This window comes from Cheilinus undulatus, linkage group 9, assembly GCF_018320785.1.
Source record: "Cheilinus undulatus linkage group 9, ASM1832078v1, whole genome shotgun sequence".
Classification (NCBI taxonomy): domain Eukaryota; kingdom Metazoa; phylum Chordata; class Actinopteri; order Labriformes; family Labridae; genus Cheilinus; species Cheilinus undulatus.
Genome location: NC_054873.1, coordinates 23,249,572 through 23,273,254, shown reverse-complemented (window position 1 = coordinate 23,273,254; position 23,683 = coordinate 23,249,572). Strand labels below are relative to the sequence as shown.

General features: G+C 38.3%; 3 protein-coding genes across 4 annotated transcripts; 1 reads left to right on the top strand and 2 right to left on the bottom strand.

The window, feature by feature from the left end:
• Window positions 1–714: 714 nt before the first annotated feature.
• man2c1 (mannosidase, alpha, class 2C, member 1) lies at window positions 715–11,863 on the top strand. The gene is made up of 26 exons (XM_041795889.1): window positions 715–876; window positions 1,881–2,006; window positions 2,102–2,225; window positions 2,302–2,372; window positions 2,447–2,624; window positions 2,722–2,911; window positions 3,177–3,283; window positions 3,369–3,479; window positions 4,236–4,328; window positions 4,435–4,551; window positions 4,635–4,730; window positions 4,833–4,978; window positions 5,314–5,437; window positions 7,271–7,392; window positions 7,488–7,573; window positions 7,660–7,806; window positions 7,895–7,974; window positions 8,061–8,155; window positions 8,247–8,351; window positions 8,460–8,616; window positions 8,704–8,847; window positions 10,644–10,753; window positions 11,027–11,106; window positions 11,189–11,331; window positions 11,417–11,520; window positions 11,619–11,863. Exons 1-26 carry the CDS (start codon window positions 776–778, stop codon window positions 11,728–11,730), a joined length of 3,069 nt encoding a protein of 1,022 aa, XP_041651823.1. The 5' UTR covers window positions 715–775; the 3' UTR covers window positions 11,731–11,863.
• A 135-nt stretch (window positions 11,864–11,998) lies between these two features.
• neil1 (nei-like DNA glycosylase 1) lies at window positions 11,999–18,831 on the bottom strand. 2 transcript variants are annotated; one of them, XM_041795890.1, is made up of 10 exons: window positions 18,677–18,831; window positions 17,561–18,039; window positions 17,368–17,487; window positions 14,937–15,045; window positions 14,738–14,831; window positions 14,474–14,595; window positions 13,980–14,007; window positions 13,796–13,866; window positions 13,512–13,722; window positions 11,999–12,143 (listed from the first exon to the last, which is right to left on the bottom strand). In XM_041795890.1, the coding sequence occupies exons 2-10, from the start codon at window positions 18,013–18,015 to the stop codon at window positions 12,097–12,099; spliced, it is 1,257 nt and encodes a 418-aa protein (XP_041651824.1). In that variant the 5' UTR covers window positions 18,016–18,039; window positions 18,677–18,831; the 3' UTR covers window positions 11,999–12,096. The 2 variants fall into 2 exon arrangements, with proteins under 2 accessions (XP_041651824.1, XP_041651825.1); XM_041795891.1 differs by having other exon boundaries at window positions 13,518–13,722.
• Window positions 18,832–19,113: 282 nt separating this feature from the next.
• On the bottom strand, window positions 19,114–22,597 carry commd4 (COMM domain containing 4). Its single transcript, XM_041796044.1, has 8 exons — window positions 22,528–22,597; window positions 22,180–22,251; window positions 22,015–22,080; window positions 21,866–21,905; window positions 20,940–21,059; window positions 19,880–19,960; window positions 19,600–19,776; window positions 19,114–19,492 (listed from the first exon to the last, which is right to left on the bottom strand). Exons 1-8 carry the CDS (start codon window positions 22,528–22,530, stop codon window positions 19,452–19,454), a joined length of 600 nt encoding a protein of 199 aa, XP_041651978.1. The 5' UTR covers window positions 22,531–22,597; the 3' UTR covers window positions 19,114–19,451.
• Window positions 22,598–23,683: the final 1,086 nt, after the last annotated feature.

Here is a 23,683-nt window from a genome sequence, read left to right as displayed (position 1 = left end):
TTCACTTCAGAAATGCTGCAAATAATGTTTCATTGTGTTTCTAAATACAATGGCACTAAAGAACCTTTTCCTAAATTATACAAAAACATTGGCTACATTTCCAAGTTGAGATTGTCAAAATCTTCTATACTCTCAAACCACATGCTTCAGAATGATAACATCATTATTTTAATGTTTTATGGTATCAAAAAGTACAGAAACTTACAGCCTATGAAGTCATATCAATTGACATAGTTCAGTCATGTTTTCAACCAAAAGAATGAGAACGTTGTAAATGCATTGGTTATGAGGGGTTCCCTTGCTCCTTGCCTGTTCCAACAATTTTTCTCAGACACAAACATTAATAGTTTATTCTATCCCCAGCAAGCATGCTATTGTTCTGTGTTATAACAGACTCTTTTACTAAGCATTAGACCTAGCTTTATTCAATAAATCATTCAGCATTTCATACGGCCAGATTGTGTAAAATGGAATGTTAATTATTTTATGGTGCATAAAGTATATAAATGATACTGACAATATATTCAAAAACCTTTAATACTTGATTCCTTTGAGACACAGTTCACATGCACTTTTTGACCCCTGAGTCAGAGTTTCGTTGTTCCCATTGTGCCGTCCTTAGCTGTCAGTCGTTGATCAGGCCCGCCCTCTAGTGGTTGCGCAATGAAAGTACAACAACAGAGCATTTTACTTCCGGGTTGTTTGTATGTTAACCATTATTTGAGTTTCTCAATGCTGTGACAAAACCTGTAGGTGTTTGTGTGTCGTTTTCGTCATGTATCATCAACCTGTGCTGAAAAACAGACGCACTCTCCTCGAGAGAGCAGAGAAATTCATCTCTGATATTTACTTCACCGACTGTAACCTGAGAGGACGGTAAGGCTTTATCTATTACTCTGATTGAAGTGGAAGTGCTGCACACCACACTGGAGTTAGTTTATACTGAGAGTTTCTGCATAAATCAATGTTTGACAAATATCTGCAATTAAAGGTAATAATTAAAAGTGACACACAGACCAGTAGATTAAGTTTAGTTTGCAAAAATGCTTTGAGATTTATGAATGAAATCGCCTGGTGTCCGTATTTTTTTCATCTGCATTGCTAATGGGATTCTGTTAAAAAGGAAGTCGCACTTTTATAATTCACACAAGTATCACTGCAGAGTTTAAGAATTAGAATTTTTAAATAATTTAATCCCTGTATTAAGTTGCAAAAAGGTGCAAAGAAAACACATCAAATGTAGAAACTGCAATAATGCTACCTGTTAAATTATTATATCCACAATTTAAATTTGATGCCAGCATCACCTCAAAAGGTTGGGAAATGAGGCAGCAATAGATTGGAAATTGCTAGATGTAATTGCATTTTTTAGGTAAAATACATCTTACTTGTATAGTTGCTGTATTTTCCATCCTGTCCCAGAGTGGTGAACCCCTCTCTATTCAGATAGACAGCTTCTCTGTAATGTCCCTAAATTATTGCCAATTGAATCTGTGAGCTTTTCCTCCAGTTTCACAGCGATTTCAATGTTTTGTTGCCACTGTTCAAGCTATTTTAGTTAAATTTTGCTGGCATAATATTCGAAATGAGCTTTTTTTTTTTTTTTTTTTTTTTTTTTTTACAAAAACAATGAACATTTTCACTTTATCTGCTGGCATTGTGCCATCTTTAATGAAATATTACTACTAGGTTTCAATGTTTTGAAAATAATCACAGTGTTTTAGAGACACGTAACTATTTAAGATTTGAGGTTGTAATTTCAACTGAACTCAAGGTCTTACTTAACATAAGATGAACCTCTCAGAGTCCACATTGACTTAAGTGTGATGACTGATTTTCCCTAATATGACACTCTGAATATTGAATATTTTTTACTCCAGACTCTATGGAGACTCTTGCCCGTTGGAGTCCATCGCCTCCTTCCTGTCTTCTAAGCGAATCACATTCACTGAAGCTTCCCAGCAGATCTTTGCACCCTATAAAGTGGGTGATACCTTTGGACCCACGTAAGTTTATTTCTTTATCATCTATTTTATCACACTCAGATCTTTTGTTGCTCTCTGGTCTTGGCTACAACCCAAGCTTGTGTTGCTTGTTGAAGGTGGTGGACCTGCTGGTTCAAAGTGACCCTGAAAATCCCTGAGTCATGGAGAGAGAAAGAGGTTCACCTTCTGTGGGAAAGTGATGGAGAAGGAATGGTTTGGAGAGATGGGCAGCCCGTTCAGGTAATCCAGCAGGAGTATAATGCAAGATGGACTAGATTATAGAGAAGAGATTATATCTATACTTCTTACATTTTAGGGCCTGACTAAAGAGGGAGAAAAGACGAGCTACATCCTGTCTGATAGTTTGAAGGAAGATGAGCCACACAGGTTAGTTCACTAAAAGTTAAAAGCTTCTTCTGTAACCAGCTTGGACTCAGCTAAAATCTTTTTTTGTCCTGCAGCCTCACCCTTTATATAGAGGTGGCCTGTAACAGTCTTTTTGGTGCTGGTAAGGGGACCTTTATTGCAGCACCAGATCCAAACCGGATGTTTTCTGTACAGAAAGCTGAGCTGGTGGTTTTTAACAGGGATGTACAGGAGCTGCTGACAGATTTTGAAATGCTGGTTGACATTGTAAAGGTACAATTACACCAAAACAACATGCTACTACATGTCTTTACTTGAGCAGAAGCTGAATAAAAACATTTACCTCTTTGAAATATTTTTTTCCTCAAAGGAACTTGGTGAGGGGGAGCAACGTGGCTACCAGGCGCTCTTCACTGTCAATGAGATGGTGAACCTCTGTGATTCCGCTGATCCCAGCACTTTTCCTAAAGCTCACAAACTGGCTCACAACTTCTTCAGCCAGAGAAATGGAGAGAGCCAGCACACTACACACGCCATGGGTCACTGCCACATAGACTCAGGTACAGCTCCATTTATTTTAATCACCTCAAAGAGCTGAAAAAGAAGTTGAAAGCATTTATTTTTATTCCAATAAAAGTGGTATTGATGAAGTAGTAAAACAATACCTATGCAAAATACAACAAAATGATAGTAATCTGCTCTGTTATTGAAGTGCAAAACAAACAAAATTCACACATAATCTCACAAATTTTCCCAGCCCCTCTGTTTGAGCATCTTTAATGAATGTTATAAGCATTGCATGGTAATATTAATGACTGTCTACAGCTTGGCTTTGGCCCTATGAAGAGACCATTCGCAAATGTGGCCGAAGCTGGGTGACAGTGATTCGTTTGATGGAGAAGAACCCAGACTTTGTCTTCACTTGCTCTCAGGTAATTTCTCTTTGATTGAAGCTCTGTATGAGCCTAAGAAGTTCTTAAAATTTGAGCCAAAATGGTTACTTTTTCATCCATCCAGGCTCAGCAGTTCCAGTGGGTGAAGAGCTGGTACCCTGGACTCTTCACACAGATTCAGCTTTATGTCAAGAAAGGACAGTTTATTCCAGTCGGAGGGACGTGGGTGGAAATGGTGAGACTAAACTTGCAAATTGTGAACTTAATCTTGAAAGTTTTATTTTATTGTAAAATCAAAGCTAATCAAAAATACCTCATTACATGTCTGTAAAACCACTCATCTGATGCAAGTTAATATAAACAAAACACAAAATAAGGCTTATCATAAGTTAAAAAAGGTATGAAACCTGCCAATGGGATAAGCAAAATTTACTCACTTGGTGCCTTGAAATGAGATCTACATGCTAATTTAGGTAGTATACTTCATATAAGGCACTAAACAAGAAAATTCTGCTCCAGTATTATCCACTGTTTTACATATCTCTGGCAATGCATGCCTTCTTTGTTTCTTTCATGTCTTGAAATAAGGTGTTTATCTGGACTTGTCAGCTGAACATAGCTTTAAAAGAAATTTTGATAGGTTGTGAGGGGATTGTATATTTTTGACTCAGAACTCTTAACTAATCAGTTTTTGCTACCAAGAAGATGGGTTAAATAAAATAAAGTTGTCAAATCACGCGAGAGCAGGGGAGAGACATGCGGGAAAGGGCCATGAGCTGGCTTCGAACCCGGGCTGCCCCACGTACATGGGGCACGCCTTAAACCACTAGGCCACCTGTGCCCCGGGTAAATACTTTTTATAGGCACTGTAATTACTTAGAATTTAAACTTTGTTAGAAATTTTCCTAACCAAAAAATCTTTGGGCCTTTAGTCGTAGTAATTTCATGATATTTTCAGCCAAATTTTGCTCATTTAGAATTTGTTTTTCAGGATGGTAACCTGCCTTCAGGTGAGTCCATGGTTCGGCAGTTCCTGGAGGGCCAGCGCTTCTTTAACCAGGAGTTTGGGATCCTTTGCAAAGAGGTAGGGATGTTAAAGACACATTATCTGTTGCTCTCTGTAGTGCTTTACATGTGTGGTTACTTTATCACAGATAACTAATACCAGAATCCTTTGTGGGTTTTTTTAGTTCTGGCTTCCAGACACATTTGGCTACTCAGCCCAGCTTCCTCAAATAATGCAGGGCTGCGGTATTTCCAATTTCCTTACACAGAAGCTCAGCTGGAACCTGGTCAACACCTTCCCTGTGAGCACTCTAACCAAACAGTTTAGAGGAAAAAACAAAGAGGAGGCATGTTAACTTTCATTTTTGATTTCTCTCTCCTAAAGCACAACACATTTTTCTGGGAGGGTCTTGACGGCTCCAAGGTTTTAACTCACTTCCCACCTGGAAATTCCTACGAGATGAAGGGAAAGATTGAAGATGTGAGTTTGGTTTTTTTTCCACACTTGGTGAATGTGGAGTCTGCAGGATGAATGTTTATTCTCCTGACCAAGGTTTCATTCGTGGTTTTCCTGTATCTTCAGCTGGTGAAAACTGTGAAAAACAACAAAGACAAAGGGAGAGCCAACCACAGCGCAGTGCTATTTGGGTTTGGTGATGGTGGTGGGGGGCCCACACAGCTCATGCTGGACAGACTGCAGCGGGTCCGGGACACAGATGGACTTCCCAAGTCAGTTCCTGTCCCATGCTTTAGCTCAGCATTTGTTACTTACAGCAACCAAGCCCAAACTGATGCAGAAACACAATTAAATCAGTAATGGCATTTATATTCACTCTTCCTGCACCCTGGGATTTTTTAGATTTTCATTGGGGTGTGTCAGCATGTAGACAACAGTTTCCTCAAAGCTTGTTAAATACACACGGATATGAGTGATTCCCACTGATTTCGTCATTGTTTCTTTTACAATACTGGTCAATACAGTCACGTTTTAGTCAGAATGAATAAGAGAGGTGTAACCAAAGACGTCAGTGGTCACTTCCAGCTCTGATTCCTGTGTTTCTCAGGGTTCAGACGTCTAGCCCACACAAGCTTTTTTCCCAGCTCTGGGCTGACTCGGATCTGCTCTGCACCTGGACCGGAGAGCTTTTCCTGGAGCTGCACAATGGCACCTACACCACACAGGCACAGGTGGAGGAAAACACACTACAAAGTCAGCATTTTTAGTGGAAATCTGGCCTAATATCTGAGAGCAGCGAAAGAATCCGAGCATACAAAACTGACAGAACAAGAACGTACAGCATGAAGTATATACAACAATCCAGAAACATGAGCAAAAGAACCTGCACAGGTATCATCCAAACATATCTACTCTGCCCAAGGGCATGAGTGGGAGCTTCACCCACACATCCCCCTAGATTTGAGATAACAGTGGGCACAGCTTGTATTAATTGACTCTACAAAGTTGAAATGACACTGATGGATCAACACTGCCAAAAACTGAAGGCCATTGAACTCAGAATGGTATTAAAATTACACTTTGAGAGTTAAAATCAGCTGAAATGTGTAAACACGAAGATATCAACACTCAGCAGTTTTTGCTGTGTACTACTGATGTTTTGGGATGTGATGTGATGTGTGGAATCGTTCTCTCTCTACGTGCTACTGTGTAGTCAACAGAGGTGGAAAAATTACAGGAATATTGTGCTCAAGGAAAAGTACAGTTACTCTTTAAAACTTGAGTTGAAGGACTAATTTCCAAATGTACTCAAAAAACACTCAAATACAGTTATTTGGGTAATTGTAATTAGTTACTTTGCTCCCCTGTTGACAATTTCTTTCAACCACAAAAAGGAAAAAAACTGAAATTGTATGTAAATTACAAATAAATACATGTAGGAATTAAACTGCCTGGAAACGTAAAGTCTAAAGCTTCAGCTATGTAAACCCACCCCTTTTAGGGGACATATTCTGTTAGGTAACATTTTGGAGGCTGAGTTTTGAAGTTATACAAAAAAGGTTTTCAAACCTTTTATCAGAAAAAACAGAAGTTCTCAAAAGTTTAAACAGAACAAGACATAACCACAAGTCCAAATCTTTAAAAAATCCTAATTCTCATGTATTATTTTAATGTTTGAATAGCACTCTTTTAAAAGAAAATAATTGTAATGAGTAGGGGTAACCCCTAACAGTCCAGTATTTGACTATTTTTTTAGAAGAGCCTCATTCAGCTGCCAATCTGTAATTAATCATCACCGATACCTATCTTTGTATAAATGAGAGCCTTAGTGTTGAAATTCTGACCTTTAAATCTCTTTCTAAATAGCTCATAATTTTAAGACAAAAGTCTTCACAAATATGTTAACAATTTGAAAAGTTAAAAATGCCAAAAAATAACAGATATAAAATCCAAGCTTGTGAAGATCATAAGGCTATGGCCCTTTTATAAGGTAAATAGGCTTGTGCAGTGTCATAATGACAATTTCATGCAGAATTAATGAGTCAAAGAAGGATGGATTAAGTCCCATCGTAGAATAAATTGTTATTCCAAGTATAGAGGACAGAATGTTAAATTCTGTGAAAAGTTTAACTCATCTCATGTTGCAAATGATGTTTCAATTATAATAAAAGACAGTCGACTACAGGCAAAATCTGACCAATCAGATTTGACTCCTTAAATCCTAAATCAGACAGCAACAAACTTAGATTTAAGTGAACAATGTTTTTAAGTGTTTATCAGAACTTTATAGTTTTACCCCTCTGACAGATCTTGCTTCAAATTTGACCCTTTTGTATCTTTGTGTAAGAATAACCAGTCACAACACAAGTAATACAGTCTTGTAAAGTACAACTTTATTAACAAAAAAGGGGGTGGGGGGTACTTTTGCAGACATTTGATATGAAATCTGTTAAATGAAACATAGTAAGAGATAATTTGTGCAAAAAAATCAATGTGTGTTAAATACTTTTTTTGGATGTATTTTGTGAAAACACTTTGAAAGATTGCTGTATAAATTCTTCCAGATTAAAAAAGGGAATCGTCAGTGTGAGACACTGCTCCATGATGTAGAGATAGCCTGCAGCCTGGCGTCGTGTCAAGACGGGTCATTTTCTTATCCTGTGGAAAAACTTCAGGAGCTCTGGAGGTTCAGAAAATCATTTTATAGTTCAGTGATGAGACTGAATAAATAAGCAGTCATTTATTGTTACAGGTTGAAAATGGTTTGATTTTTCCCTCCAGGCTGCTTCTCCTGAACCAGTTCCATGATGTGATTCCCGGCAGCTGTATTGAGCTGGCTGTGGAGGATGCAGTCAGGTATTATGAAGGTACATTTTCCATTTACCATCCATTGAAGTCAGACTCGTATTGATTTGTTGTTTTAAAAATAAAAACAATTATTCCTCTGTTGTAGATATTAGTTGTGGTGGTGCTTCACTGCTGCATGATGCCTTTGGAGTCCTGGGCTCTAAAGGAGACTCTGCTGGGGTTTTCAACTCCCTGCCATGGGAGCGCCATGAAGTCCTGCAGGTCCAAGATGGTGCTGATACACCTAGACTGGGTATGGTAGATATTTATTACAGTACTGATTGTCTTTTCTAGTGCACTACAGCTGCATATGTTCTATGGTGTATTTTGTTTTTCTGCAGCCCTGGTCAAAGTCCCCAGCATCGGTTTGTCTCTGGTCAAAGACACTCTGCCTGTGGCTCCAGTTTCTGTCACTGTTCAAGTGTGTACGGCATCCCGTGAGCATTAAATTCAATTAGTGAAGATGTCATTTAATTCAGCTAACAGAGACGTTGTGTAATCATGCAGGGTGACGGTACTGTCGTCATGGAGAATGGGATTTTACGGACAGTCATAAACAAAGACGGCACTCTGGCATCACTGTGTTTGATCAGTGTGAACAGGTACTGTAGGACCATGTGAGCTTATGTTTGTTTCCGCCGATGTACTAACATTTGTAAGTTCTTGTCTGTGTCACTGCTCTGCTGGTTGCAGGGAAGCTCTCTCTGAAGAATTTCAGGGGAACCAGTTTGTCATGTTTGATGATGTCCCTCTATACTGGGATGCTTGGGATGTCATGGACTACCACCTGCAGACAAGGTGAAACCATCTTTTCAGAGCTAAAAAATTTTGCAGTATTTGCTTTTTTGGCAGGTATTTTATGTTATTGAATGTGAAGACCTAAAATCTGCTAAACTGACCGCATAGGAAGCCAGTGCTGGAGTTGGTGCAGCCTGTTCACGTGGCGTCCTCCGACCCGCTGCAAGGCAGGGTCAGCTTCAGCCTCCGGATCAGTGATAAAAGCACCATCACGCAGGAGATCATCATGGATGCCATGTGTCCTTACATTAAGTTCAACACTGAGGTATATCTCTAAAAATCCCTGAACCAGTGGTTTAAGAATGCTTCAACATGCATCAATAATCCTCTGTGTTGCATCCTCTAATTTCAGGTGAAATGGGCTGAGTCACACAAGTTTCTCAAGGTGGAATTCCCTGTACGAGTACACAGTCCCAATGCCACTTTTGAGATCCAGTTTGGCCATCTGCAAAGACCCACACACAGAAACACCTCATGGGACTGGGCCAGATTTGAGGTAAGACCCTTTTAATCACTTCTCATGGTGCATTTCAACTACAGCATCAAGGAATTATAATCGAAGAGGCAACTTCTCAAGTGGTTAAAAGGTTTCTCAAGCCTACTCCTTAATGTTTGCTACAAGATGTAAAGGCATCAGAAGATCAGGGAAATCAGGCCTGGTCTGCACATAGGCAGATATTTTAGGAAATGGAGGTTTTCCGTGCATTTTCTGTGGCCTTTCTACTCAAGCAGGTGGCTTCTCAGATCACTGAAAAAGCAGCTTTGGAAAAGTCTTCTCAGGCTGAAGAAGTTTAGATATTCAATTAACAGCATTAACAGGGAAATGGAATTTTGTGTTTGTAAAGTCACACTGTTTGACATTTCTCCTCTGGTGCGCAACATTCCCAATTACATTTCCATGTCACTACAGACACAGTCAAATTTGTGCTGATGATAACGTTGCTGACTGAACTTTTCACATGCTTTCATATACACACCCAGTTGCTGATGAGCAAAAATGACTGACTGGACTACAGAAGTCACTGCTGTTTCATACAGCACTCTAAAGACACAATCCCTGCCACCAATGCTGGCGGTTTGGGTTTGTGGGAAACTTTCAAAGTTGCAGCTTTATCTGCACAGTAGAGGACAGACTTCAGCTGACATGACATGCTCTTTGCAGCACATGAAAATGTGTTTTGTGCTTTCATGTGGACAAAGTTGTTTTTGAGAATGTAGGGTAGTGCTGGGCAATTAATCCAAAAAGATTATTTTTGGGCATTTTGCCTTTTTTGTTTTTTTTATTTGATAGCTGAAGAAAGACAAGAAACATTGGGAAAGAGTATTGGGGACGGCATGCACTAAAAGTGCGCTGAGACTAGCTCCTGCTCTTGCAACCACTGCGTTGGGGACTATAGCCTCTGTATTGTTGCAGAGGTGGTATACTCTGTTCGAGTATACCACTTATACTTAAAAACATGGTCAATTTATTCTTATTTGATCATTATGGTAATTTTTATATTAAAAGCAATATTTTCACTTATTTATGTTCATGTATTGCTTGTTTTCAATGTGCTCTTAAAGTTAAAATTCAATAAATGCATTAGATGTAGATGTAAAATCAGGGAGTAATCATGTTTGATAATCATGATATCGATATCAATTAATATAATCATGATAATCATTTTTGTCCATTATCGAGCAGCCCTTGTGAATGATTCTTCTCAAAGATGCACATATTTGAGATGTTAGGAATGTGAAGTGCTTCAAGCACCAACAGTATGTCTCTGCACCAGACCTGGCCACAGAAATTACTGAATTGGGAAACAGTACATTTTTTGACGAAATAAAGAAAAAAACTGCATTTTTGTTGCTTTAATAAGTAATAATTTTTTTTATATTAAATAAAAAATATTGTCGATATGATTTAGGATGGATTAATTTTTGGCCAACCTTTATGAGACCCCAATGTGGCTGGGCCCAAGAAAGCTTTCCCTTTTCCCCCTTTATGGGCAGCCTTACCCTGCACTGTCAGATACTCTAAAAGCAGGACCTGTTTTCCAGTATTACAGTGCCCCTGGTTGATTATTTAGACCATGTTCTTGTGGTTGAAACTGGTCAAGGACCACCAAAAGTTCTTGTACCTGAGGATGGTTCCTGAGGGGTCTAAGCTGCTTCTTGTTTAACTCATTAAAAACCTCACCATAAGTCCTTCTCTTTCACTGACAGTCCAGATGTAGGACATCTGGTATTAGTTATGCTGTAATATTGAAAAGCTTTTTTCTACACTGATTTTTATGTTTTTCCTCGCAGGTTTGGGGTCACAAATGGGCAGATTTGTCAGAGCACAACTTTGGAGTTGCACTGCTGAATGACTGCAAATACGGCTACTCAGTCCACAAGAACACGATGACTCTGTCTCTGTAAGGTTCCTCATGCTCTGATTACTACAGGAGCTCTATGAAGACATGCATTCATACATTTTATTTTACAGTTTTATCCTGTGATAACAATTTCATTCCAGTAATTTTCTTAATACCCCAAGAATTATCCTGTTACTATGGGAAAGTGAATTGAACTAAGTATGGATGCATGTTCTCCTCGATTCAATAGATCACCATGTTTTAAACAGTTCAGTTGAATCAACCTAAATGTCAATGATCAGTACATCTAATAGGAGTTTTGTGTGTATTAAGACTGAGAGCACCAAAGGCTCCTGATGCCAACGCTGACATGGGGACTCATCATTTCACCTACGCCATCATGCCACACTCAGGTAGCAAAATAAAATGTTCTTATTCCCCTTTAAGCTCTGACCCCTGAGCTTGTGCTTTAATGTATCTGTATTTTTGGTAAAGGATCATTTCAAGATGCCTCCGTCATCCAGAGCGCCTACAACCTTAACTTCCCTCTGAGGTCGATCCAGTGCGCTCCTGACACCGAGCCCTGGAGTGCCTTTTCCGTCAGCACTACAGCGGTGATCCTGGAGACCATTAAACAGGTGAACCTTTTATCACAGTGCATGAACTAGCTCGACTTCGAGCACTCAGACTTTTAATGGATGTTTACTTTATTTACAATGATAGGCTGAGGACAGGAAGAGGGCACTTGTAGTGCGTCTCTATGAATCACATGGGAGTCACGTAACAGCAACTCTTCACACGACACTTCCAGTCCAACAAGCTTGGCAGTGAGTATTTATCTCCTTATATAGTATTTACTGCTTTCTGGCATAATATATATGCGGCATTTTTTTCCAAGAAACATTTTTTGTACTTTCTTTTACAGTTGTGATCTGTTGGAGAGACCAGACACCACTCGGCTATTAACTATTACATCAGAGGGAATCAACCTCACCTTCAGCCCATTTCAGATTTTGTCTCTTCTCCTAATCTTGTAAATTGTGTCTTAACTATAGATCATTAGGAGAGCATATCTTGTGCTGTACTTTTGAGACTGACAATGGTACTTGTAAAATGGGATCAAATTAAGATTGAATAAATCACACTAATGTGCGTGGAACTTTGCATCAATCAGAATCACAATCATTTTTATTGTCATTGTACAACGTACAACGCATTTTTTTTTTTTTTTGCAGTTTCATTCAGTGCTCGAGCAATTTTTCATTTAATATTGAAATCAATGAATCAAATCAATAAAATCTTGCACATTTTTGTAAAAGCGTATTTTATTTAAAAAATATTTACGTACAATGTACAAAATCTTTAAAAAACTGTCAGTTTGTAGTGGTTTATCCCTTAGAGTTTTACTTGCTACTTTGTCTGGTCACTCTCCCACTGCGAGTTTGCGTACCTGCAACAAAAACAGAAATGAGTTTAACAATGGAGTAACATTTCCTACACAGGTACAGAAGCACCGAGGGGCAAACTACACTGAAGTGATCCATTTTTTAAGTCTGATCTAAATGGTTTTCTCTTGGGCTGGCAGGTCCATAATTCTTGCATTGATTAATTTAAAGTCATCTGCACCAAATATTACTGTTCCCCTCATTCATTTTCAGTCCAAAAGTTCCTTTTTCTGTGGTCAAGTTCATTTCACAATCTTTGATCCAACTGAAGGTTCCTATAATTTTTCAAAATAAAAACAGGTGTGTATCCAAAAAGGAAGCCAATGATCTTTAGTTTAAGCCAGTACAACAACCCAAAAAGAAACAAAAGTTGTTTTAAATGCAAAATACTGGTATTACAAAAAGGGACAAACAAAGACGATTAATTATGATGAACTCAAAATTCTGAAAAGAATCACCATTACAAAGTGTTAATCGTTTAACAGCCTTGAATTTCTTCTCTTGAAACTTCATGTACTGATCAGCAGAAATATAACCTTATTAACTGGAAAAAAATTTAACAAGTCTTCCTAAAAGTTTTAAACCTTTACTGAAAACGTGTTAAATATATTAATCCTTTTGTACTCGTGGAAATGCATACCAAACTCTTCTTTGCACATATCTTGTGTTTTTTTTTTTTAATCAGTGCATGAATTCATTTTTCTGTTTGAGAGCCATGTACCAATGGTACATTTTGTGTATTTTAACTCAATCAAATAAGTGCTACAAAAATTGCATTTCGATAACCAGACATGCCAAATGGATTTGTTTTTCACACATCCAGTGAGAAACATAGAAATGGGCAAATCCATCCGATGCATTAAGAAATACCAGGAGAACTCACCTGGAAGGAAAGGTGAATGCTTGCACTTATCTCAAGCACAAGATGTGCGTCTTTGTTTTTGCCTATTGAGGCCAAAGTAAGTTTTAAAATAACAAAATACATCCTGAAAATTGTTCCTTGGGAAAAAAGTATAAACCTTTTTTTTTTTTTGACCGATTGTTTAAGATTTAAGGAGATTTTCTTGGAATGACCTTTTTTTAACACATACTTCTTGTCACTTTTTCACAGGTTGACCAAGAAACATGCAAAAGTTTTTGTTTTTATCAATCAAATTTCCATCTTTTCATATAATAAAGAGTTTAAGAAATTACTAACAATCCTTGCTAAAAAACGTGTTCACCTGCTCTTAAGTCAAACCACATGGAGAAATACTAAACCTCTAAGACTTAGAAAGTAGACAACATAATTTTTCTTACTTGCTTCTCAGAACCTAAATTAGAAAAATCCCTAGTATAAAAGGGTGGTTTATTATTGAGAGACTATGCAGCACCTGCACCTGAGATTATTGGCTCTGCACTGCTGGCCTTCCTCTTCTGTGCCACTGAAGTCTTTCCAAGCAGTGGAGATTTTTCTTCTCCCTTTTTTCCAGTCTTTCTTCTCTTGTATCCGGCTTCCATCTCTGCATCCTTTTCTTTCTTTGGGGTTTTGGTTGCAGTTTCCTGTTTGATAGCTGCTCTCTTTGTGGGGCCTTTCTTGGTCACCTAATGAAATCAAACTGGTATTCAGAGTTTATCTTTGAATTCAGTATTTGAGAAAATCTGGTTGTGTTTATACCTTTTTCTTTGCTGTATAATCATGGTCGTCTTCTTTCTTTGCTTTACTTTTTTTCTTGGGTGACTTTGCATCTGCAGGGAGAGAAAAAGGGGACATCAGACTGGTTGCATTCAGATGCATTTAGTATTTTCCTCCTTTACAACTTGCATGAAATTCTTTTTCATGTATTCATTTTGCTGCTTACCTTTTGGTGCCATGGGTCCAGGATCTCCCTGAAAATAGAGCACCAATATCAGTACAGAAACATGTGACTAAGATTTTAGATAAAAATCTCTCTTATCAATAGAGGTGTTGATATTCTTTGCATTATGATGCACAAGTGGAGGGCTCTGTATTGATGCAGTGACAGAGCATAGTTGATTACTGCATACTGATGTTGCTTATAGATTTTAATGCTGCAGCTTCCCATTTTAATATATTTATTTTGGCTAAAGACATTTAGGTTAACACTAACCTCTGAAGCACTTTAATGCCATCCATTGTAATACAGAATCAAATCACTGAAAAGATAATCATAATTGAATTCAATCTTAAGACCAGTAGAGAAGAAGCCTTACCTAACCTCAATACCTCTCTCTTTATTGGCTCATTGAGCTAAAGCAGAAGGGCGAACTCCTTACTTACAGCAACCAATAAATCCTGCTAAAAGTCTTTAAATATAGGTTGTATCCAACTCACTTTGAACCACATAGTTCTGCCATTGTGGTCCCGGATGGATTTCATTCCATCCACATAGTAACACTGCAGCCATGCCTCAAAGCCAGAGTAGTCCGCCTTCTCAGGATCGTAGCCTTTTCCACCTAAATAATTGTGTCACAACAGGGGACCTTTGATTTAATTCAATTGTTTAACTTTTGAAGGAAAGAAGGCTCTAACTGAAACTGAAGTTGATGATGTAAGTAAGTTTCTGCTTGACAAGGCAGTAAAAACACAATGACCCACCCAGGTTCACAACCTCCAGAGGAACTGTATGACACAGCCTCAGCAGGTCGCCTGTCTCCTCTTTCACCTTTTTCTTTGTAGCTCTGTCTGTCTTCTGCTCCAAGGAATAAAGAGAAGCAATGTCAGAACATGAAAAGTGGTCAGAGCTCAGTGCCTGGCTGTTAAAAAAAAAAAAGTGCCTTTCTTTGAGTTCTTTCACCTTTTTGTTCGAGTTCTCACTTTTCACAGGCTTGTCGTTTTCACAGAAATCATCTGACTCAAGGCCTTCCAGCACAGTCCGGGCGGACACAAAGGGCGGGATGTTCAGCCTATAAAAAGATACACAACATGAGGCTCTTTCTGTTTTAAAACAATAAGGCTCCTTTGTTTTAGAAGTGGGTTTGAATCACCAAGTCTCCCCACGGAAGTAAGAAACCATGATTTGAAAGAAACTATTCATTTGGTATCTACGGGAAATAGACCTTGACATCTATCAGTGCTGGTGCTTTATGGTGGTGATAATTTTAACCATGAAAAATGTCACTGTTCTCTCTATATACAGATTTAACCGAAACAAAAAAAAAAAAAACACTGAGAGACAAATAGAGATTATTTAGTCCTTCTAATGTATGAGATATTGTAACTCACATCATCACCACCTAAGCACTAACCATGGATGCTTGAGTGACATGAATGATGGTGAAAAAAGAAGGAAAACAGGATAATGTTGGATGGATGTTGAAAAGGTTTAGATAAATTAATCCTCTACTTTATCTTTTTAAGGCCATTTGATAGTCTTGTATTAATCCAATATTGTGACATATAAATTACTGCAAAATCACTGATCAGGTCTAAACAGTCCAGTTAATAGGCCCTCCCTAGATGGGAGTTATCAATATGAGCATGTGTGTTGGATGAGTGGCATTGGTGTCAACATCCTTGCAAAAATTTGCCTCCTTTAAGTGCTGAAAAATATCCAAGCAAGTAATTTTTTCCTTTGAAGTTTTCCTCAGTTTCTTTCTCCTTTTGTGCAGATCAAAGCACAGCTATGAAGTCTAACATTCCCAGCCAAAGTGTTTAGTTGAATAAGCCCATTCAGATTTTTAACACCTCAAAAAAGACTCTTACCATTTTAAGAAAATATGGTCACATTTTGTAAAAAGAACAATATACTGACGTAAAAATGGATTTATAGTGTTATTGTTGCTTAGATAAGAATGGTATGGTATATGCATATACCATATATCGTAGAAGATGCATTATTTCCTTAACTTGAAATTTGTGTCAAATTACCAGTTTAAAACTTTTTTTGCAGCGGAGACATCATGCATTACATACCACGCAATTACTAAGGTGCCAATTTTTTAGAATAGTTGACAAAAAAGTGTACTTTCTTCATTTTTGTACTTGTTTCTTATGAATGAGATAAATCACTCCTTTTAAAACAACAATTCATATCCAATTTGCAATACAAGTCAAAATCATCGCAATTTGATCTTTTTTTTCAAAATGTATCAGCCCTTGTTTAATCTTACATTGTGTTGGTTATGATCTACAGTTATTTATTGCTTCTTTATAATAGAAAACACAAAAATGAGGAACTTGAGACATAATTGCATTACAAATCACAATATTGAGGGGAAAAAATTGCAATTAGAACTGAAGAAGCCTTTGGGAGAAGAGGTGAAACGTCTTCCAAGAATTTATTACCAGTCCAGTTGCCCAAAAACTGTTTGGCCTCAATTCTAAAGGTTATGTCTGGAGGAAATCAGGCCCCACTCATCACCTGCCCAATACCATCCCACCACTGATGCATAGTGGTGTCAGCATCATGCTGTGGGGGTGTCTTTCCACAGCAGGGACTGGGATACTGGTCGGGGTTGAGGGAAAGCTGAATGGAATAAAGTGCAGAGCTATCCTAAATGAAAACCTGTTTCACAGTGCTCAGGAGCTCGGCCTGGGCCAAAGGGTCACCTTCTAACATGTCAATGACCCTAAGAATACAGCCAAGACAAAACAGGAGTGGCTTAGGGACAATTCTGTGAATGACCTAGAGTGGCCCAGTCAGAGCCCTGACTTGAACCCTATCAAACATTTCTGGAGAGAACTGAAAATGGCTGTCCATTAACAGTCCTATCCAACCTGACCCCGCCTGAGAGGACTGGCAATAAAGAATTGCAGAAAATCCCCCAATCCAGGTGTGCGAAGCTTGTTGCATCACATTCAAAAGACTTGAGGCTGTGGTTGCTGCCAAAGGCACTTCAACTAAGTCCTGAGTAAAGGGTCTGAATATTTGTGTGATTTTCAGTTTGTTCTTTCAAATAAATTAGCAAAAAAATCTAAAATCCTGTTATTTCATTGTTATTTGGGGTATTGAGTGTAGATCAACGAGGGAAAAAAGAAAGTAAATGATTGTAGCATCAGGCTGCAATATAACAGAACTGACAAAGGGGAGTCTGAATACTTTCAGAAATGCACTGCTGGTGTTTTTCTGCCCTATTCTTAATATGCTGTATGTGATATAATTGCCATTGTTTCAACTTAAGGTCAGATTAGACCAACTTGGCTTAACTGTGAATTTTCTGGTGATAATGGAACCAAACATAGATGACTGTGTTGTTGGAGTACTGACGTTTGTGCATGTGTATCACCTGAAAAGGATTTCAGCCCTCAGGTAGTTCCCGATGCCATTGAAGTACTTCTGATTGAGCAAAGCTTCACAGATGGGTCGGTCAAAAGCATGATCAGACAGGTGTGACAAGACATTCTCCCTGAAAATTAATCAACATGTCAGTGTGGCAGTTATTATTTGTTTATGTAGGTGACACTCCAAACATTACTAACCTGAAGCTTCTGTACTCAAACATAATGCAGGGCCCTCTACCAGGCTGCCATGTCCCATTGGGCTGCCAGCTGCCAAACCTGCGTACATCTACGAAGCTCAGCACCCTGCAGGGCTTTTCTTTGGTATAGAAACGCAGATGAGAATGTTTGGGAACTTCATCCTCTGTGGTGAGGCGGAAAAAACCTGACATCCCAAAGCGAAAGACAATGTCAAAGGGCTGGTCAGCCAGCCCTGCCTTTAGTTTTTGCTTCGGCTCATCACTCTTTATGGGTGTCAGTGTGAGCTTCACTTCCTTCCCTCTGGATGTGGCTGTAATGCGATAGGCGTCACAGTTGAAGGGCACATCAGGACTCTTGCTGACTTCAGATTTTCTGACCGCTCCAGTAAACACCACTCCCTCGCACATTTTGTTAACATAAAGGCTGGCCAGGTGGAGCTCTGGTCCCTCAGGCATCTTGTTGGCACAAATGAAGCTTTACTGCAGAAAGAAGAGTTAAGTAGCTGAGAAAAGATTAAATAGCAGGATAAAACATCCAGGGCCATCTAAGGACGCCAGGGGTTGAGTGTTTTTGTGTGGTAGCCTGAAAATTAAAAACCTTTGGCTTATTAAGTTGCAGCGTGATAACGACTGATGATATTTTGTCTAACATCATCAATGCAGGCTCACATTTTCTCCCCTGGAACTGCATTTCTCTAAAGGTGAAGAGGTTTTAAAAGAGCAATGAGACCTACATAGAGTATAATCCAATTTGGATGTTGATTGCATTGCTAAACATCGAAAATAATTGGAGTTTGTGTTGGATAATCTCATTAATTCTAAAATTCTGGCCTACGTGCTTCAAACACCTGGGTGAGATGCATTTCCCCAATAGTAAGACGTGCAACATAACTCACACTGAGACACCATGAAGCACATTAATGCTTTGACACGGACTACCCGATGAAAACAGCTTTACACCTATAAACACACTCTGAATTGGTGTTGTTGTAGCCTTGTCTTTACGTTTTTTCCATTGCACGGGTTGCAGCAGGTATTGATAGGCACTCTGCTGAATGCACTCCGGAGAAAATTAGATATTTATGTTTCCATTCAGCTGCAGAGGAAAACAACGTACCGAATCCAGGAAATAAGAGTCCACCGCTGGAAACTACTCGAATGTCTTGAGATTTCTTTGCTTTCTACGGGGCTGCCACGATGAACAGGTAGGTATGGCACCAACCAAAGTGTTTTACAACATGCATGTTACCAAACAACTTGTGCAACATCAGATTCGCTCGCAAATCTCGCGATATTTGCTACCCTAACGCTCGCTATTAACATTGAGCTAATTCTCATCTCTTCCTTTAAGACGACGATTTCTTGTCAATTTACCTATAGCTTTGGAAAAACCTAGTGCTAAGAATCTTTTTCTAGCAAACCTACTGTAGAAACCACTAACGTGAGTGACAAACACAACATTAGCTGAAATATTTTCCACATTCCATGAAGCTAATGGACCAGCCCATTGCATGCTGGGATATGTAGGCACTAACAAGGATTCACATACCAGTGTGTAACTTTTTTAATTAACTTATTCATGAGCACATGAAGGTAATACATAAACTGTAAAATTTATTTAAACAGAAATGTGTGAATTAATTTACAATACTGTACAAAATGGTCCATTGATTTTCTTGTTTCTTTGACAAATCAGCTAGTCAAGAAACTTTTCCACTTTCAAGTGTGTTGAAAAAAATACAATTCAGTATTACTTCACCCGAAATGGAATGAGACAATCATGCCATTTTTGAAATGACTTATTTCATACAAAATATTCACTTTAAAATTATAAGAATGGCACTTCTGTGAGCCTATGAGACCATTTGTCATTGGTCTGACTTGTCCATTCTTCACTGTAGTGCATTCATCATAGCCTGGGCTTGTTTGAGCTCTGCAAAAACACAAAAGGAAGATATTGATCAAAAAATGATTCAGATTTTAAAAACTTTTCAGAAATGGAAGATTATCTGAGAAAAAATGGCAAGCTAAAGATCTAACCTGCAAGAAGTACCCTGAACTTATCAGCAGAAACAGAAACAACAGTCGTCTCTGTGGAGTCTGACTCAGCTCCTTGTGCCTGCAATTTAAGCTGGATCATTGGTGCATTCACCTCCCTCAGTTCACTTGAGCTCAGTGTGTAGTCCACACGCCAGGAGACAGCTTCCAGTCGTCCCACTGAATTTCATTACATAGCAGACAGCAGTACTGAGTCAACAGTCAGTCAGCAATTATATTTGGCTTCCTCTTTGAAAAGTGCAAGACAGACAGAAGAACTTACATCTCAGGCTTGTCTCTCGTAGCTTCTCTTGCAGGGCAGAGTGCTTATCTTCATATGACTTGCAAAGCCCTGTTGTGTGTTCTATAAGGAGAAATGTGTTTTGTTTAGTCATTATATCTTATTGTTTTCACAAACTATGAGCACAAGTCCAACTTTGTTTAATAGCCTGGATGTCTTACAATGTTAGAATAAAAAGAAAAATACACTAAGTAACTTTAAAAATGCACATTGTAAAATTTCCTAGAATTGTCGTGAGATGTACTCAGATGCTTCAAACAACTTCTCAGACACAATATACCTTTGTTCTGCATGACGGATTGTGCCTTTTCTCAACCACAGACCAATTCATGAGTTGTACTCACAGGTGTATAAACTGGGTAGGTGAGTGAAATATTGGGATAAATTGTTGACTAAAAACTTGTAGGCACGTACAGCTCTTCAGGAGGAATGGCAGGCGATCCCACAGAGACAGATTAATGGCCTCATAACATCTATGCCTCGGAGAGTGGCCGATTTGGTGTGAGCAAATGGAGGTCATACCAGATATTGAAATTTGGACTTGTAAGAATGGGTGGTACTGTCAACTTTTTATTGCGTGATTGAATAAACTATTTACTATTCTATTTATTCACCAAGGTTGCAATGCACCCTACCCAGAAGCTCTGTTCCAGCCGCACACTGTGAATGTACTGTATCTCCTTCATGTGTCAGCTGAGGACTATTTAGTTTCATGAAACTACACTTCAGTTACATAACAGAAAATAAAACAACTCTGTAAGTTGTTGTAACACAACAGCCTTTGATCTGAGAACTGAATCTGAAAAATGAGTAAATTGTCCATGGTGTGATTCATCCTTTGTCCTTGCCTATCACAGTCTTTATATTCTAAGAACAACACGCCACAGTAAAATATAAATTTGTCGGAGTGCCATAAATATTAAGCCATTAAAAATCCCTCACCTGATGCCCCCCCCCCCCAATTTTTTTCTGCTTTAATAACCAGCTTTAGATTATGCACCATAAATATCATGTAATACCACAAATGAACAGCTGGACTCACCTTTAGGCAGACCAAGCTGCTGCAGTTCACTTGACAGAGATTCACTGTCAACATCATGCTTAGCAGCACTAGACAAAATGAAGCTGAGTACTGCCACACTAGCTTTGATGTCTCCACTCTCTGCAATAGGGATTAATATGATGAGTGCGTGTCATACATAACAAGATGTTCAAAGCAGCAATGACAGGGGAAAAGGCATGTGTGTTGAATTATGTAAAATTTAAATGCATTAAAACATAAAGTGAATAAATATTTGCAAATATACACTTAATCTATGGTTCCTTAAATCTCCTTAATACTCTGCTAATACTACTTACTTCTAGAGATTTACTTGAGAGCTTTAGCCACTCGTTCCACTTTAGATTTTGGGTTTACACATAAAAGCAAAGTAGACAAGACTAAGACTAGCTATAAATAGATCTCTGATGACAAAATTCTGAGGAAGAGTAGGTGTAGTATTTATCAAGCAGACTAAAATGTATTTTAGTTTTTTGACATTCAAAATGCCCGATGTGAGAGAGCATAAACTGTTAGATAGGGTAAAACCGTAGCTCCTTTCATCTGTAGAAAGCAGGGATACCAGGCTTTGAATGGTGCATGAAAGACACAGCTATGAATTGCACCACTTAGGCAGAGAAAAATGTTTTGACTTAAGGAGTTTTTATGGACTGAAGTGATTTTTAATTTTCATCAACTAAAACTATAAATGGTAGAAGTGACAAATATGTGAGTAAAACTGAGAGGTGTTCTAGTCTAAAGACTAAGACTAAATTAAAAAGAGTTGTCACTGCTCTCTATATATTATTGGTAAATACTCAATCGGTGTTAAATATTTTAATAGAAGCTCTTTATTTGTAAGGGGTAATTATACTTTGGTGCTGCTTCTTTTTTTTTTTTTTACCAGTAATAGTAAAAACAAAACTTACCAAACTTTGCATCTGCAGTTAGCTTTGTAATCTTGTCATACTGAAAAATGGACAAAAGGCAGCATTAAACAGTGTGTGAACTGTGTGTTTAATTTGATGACATTTAACTTCATATTTAATGTCATAAATGATTGTGTGGATACACTTACATCTATGCCCTCTCCCAGCAAATCCTTCAGCACTTGAGCACAGAGGAGTTTCATTTTCACACTTGACTGTTGCATTAGTAAGGAAGACAAACACACAGTTAAGACTGACATTAAAACACACAAATGCCTAGTATTTCCTTTATAAATACTGAATATAGTACTCACAATCTTGGCTAATGTGCTTATTTCGGCAAGTACCCAATCAGGGCAGTCCAGATCCCCACAGAAACGGAACCGCTACAACAGACAAGAAGTTATACGATAAACATTAACTACAAAGTGACAAAATCCTTAAACCACGTAACCCTAGCTTTTATTCTTCAGTATTTCTCCATCATTCAGATTCACTGACTAGCTTAGCCTGCTAGCTACCTACAGCCAAATCATACAACGGTATTATTAAAGTAAATAACTGACTTAGGGGTTTATAAAGTCCGAATAATTTTCCTATAAATAAATGACTTGTAGATACGCAAAATTCCGCTAAATAATACGGTAATTAAAAGTGTTTACCATGGCTGCAAGTCAGTTGAGCTGCAGCAACGAGAAGACAGAGCTAAACAGGAAGTAAACTGCTTCCTCGCATCTGATTGGACAATGAAAAAGAAGGAGGTGCCTTCTTCTTCTTTAGTTTTACGGCGGTCGGCATACATCACTTTGGTGTATTACCGCCCCCTTTCATTACAGAGTTTTGGCTCTAATCATGGATTTGATAATATCAAGAAAAAACATAGCCATCCTTCCCCAGATTTGGATATTGGATATGTTCCTGAACAGTTTGTTCAGAGAAAGACTGAAGGTAAAGCTCTTCGAGTTATTCTAAAATCAGATCAGATATTGAATAACATTGATTTCCTGGTCTGTTAATGGCTGTATGTATGCTTTTAGTGTCATGTTACCCTGAAAAACAGCTGCCTCATGGAAAGGTAAACAACTGTGGAAATGAAAAGACTGGTGCAGAAATGATAGAGACTGAAGCTTTTATCTTTTTTATCAGACATGTTTGTGTAGCATGAATTAAATCAACCGCAGTAGAATTTTTCTTGTCTTTCAAAGCCAGGTGCAGGTTTTTTTTTTTTTTTTTACAGAGTGCTTCATGTTCAATTCAGGTCAGGCTCTGGCTGGCTCTTGTGATTCTCTTTCTTCTGTTGTGCCACTGAACAAAACAGAACACATGGGCCACTGTGTGAAATATGTTGATTTAAGTCTTACTGTTGGAGAGGAATTCACAGCATAATAAACAACTACAGTCTTCAGGACTTCAGGAAATGTCTGCGCATTGGTGGTATTTTAATAAAAAAAATTGCAGAATTAGAGCAGACTGCAAATTATGCACAGCTACATTTCCATGAGGAAGGTTTAGGGACATCTGATGACAACGAAATTATTTCAAAATGATTTAAGACCTGTGAAGGTATTTTAAAGTATTCATATTTGTACTCAGTATCAGTGAGTATTCATGTAGTGCAGTATCAGTGCATGCAGAGAAAACAAAACCAACACAAAGTGATTGTGAGTACAAGTTTTGGTTATGTTCCATGACTGAAATCCACACAATGGGCACAATAATGGGTTTTAAGTGAAGCTTTGGTGCAAGGGAGAAAAGAGAGAGGGGACTGCAGGTGGGAATGCTAGTGTGTGTCAATGTTTGTGAAAAATGAGCATGCCC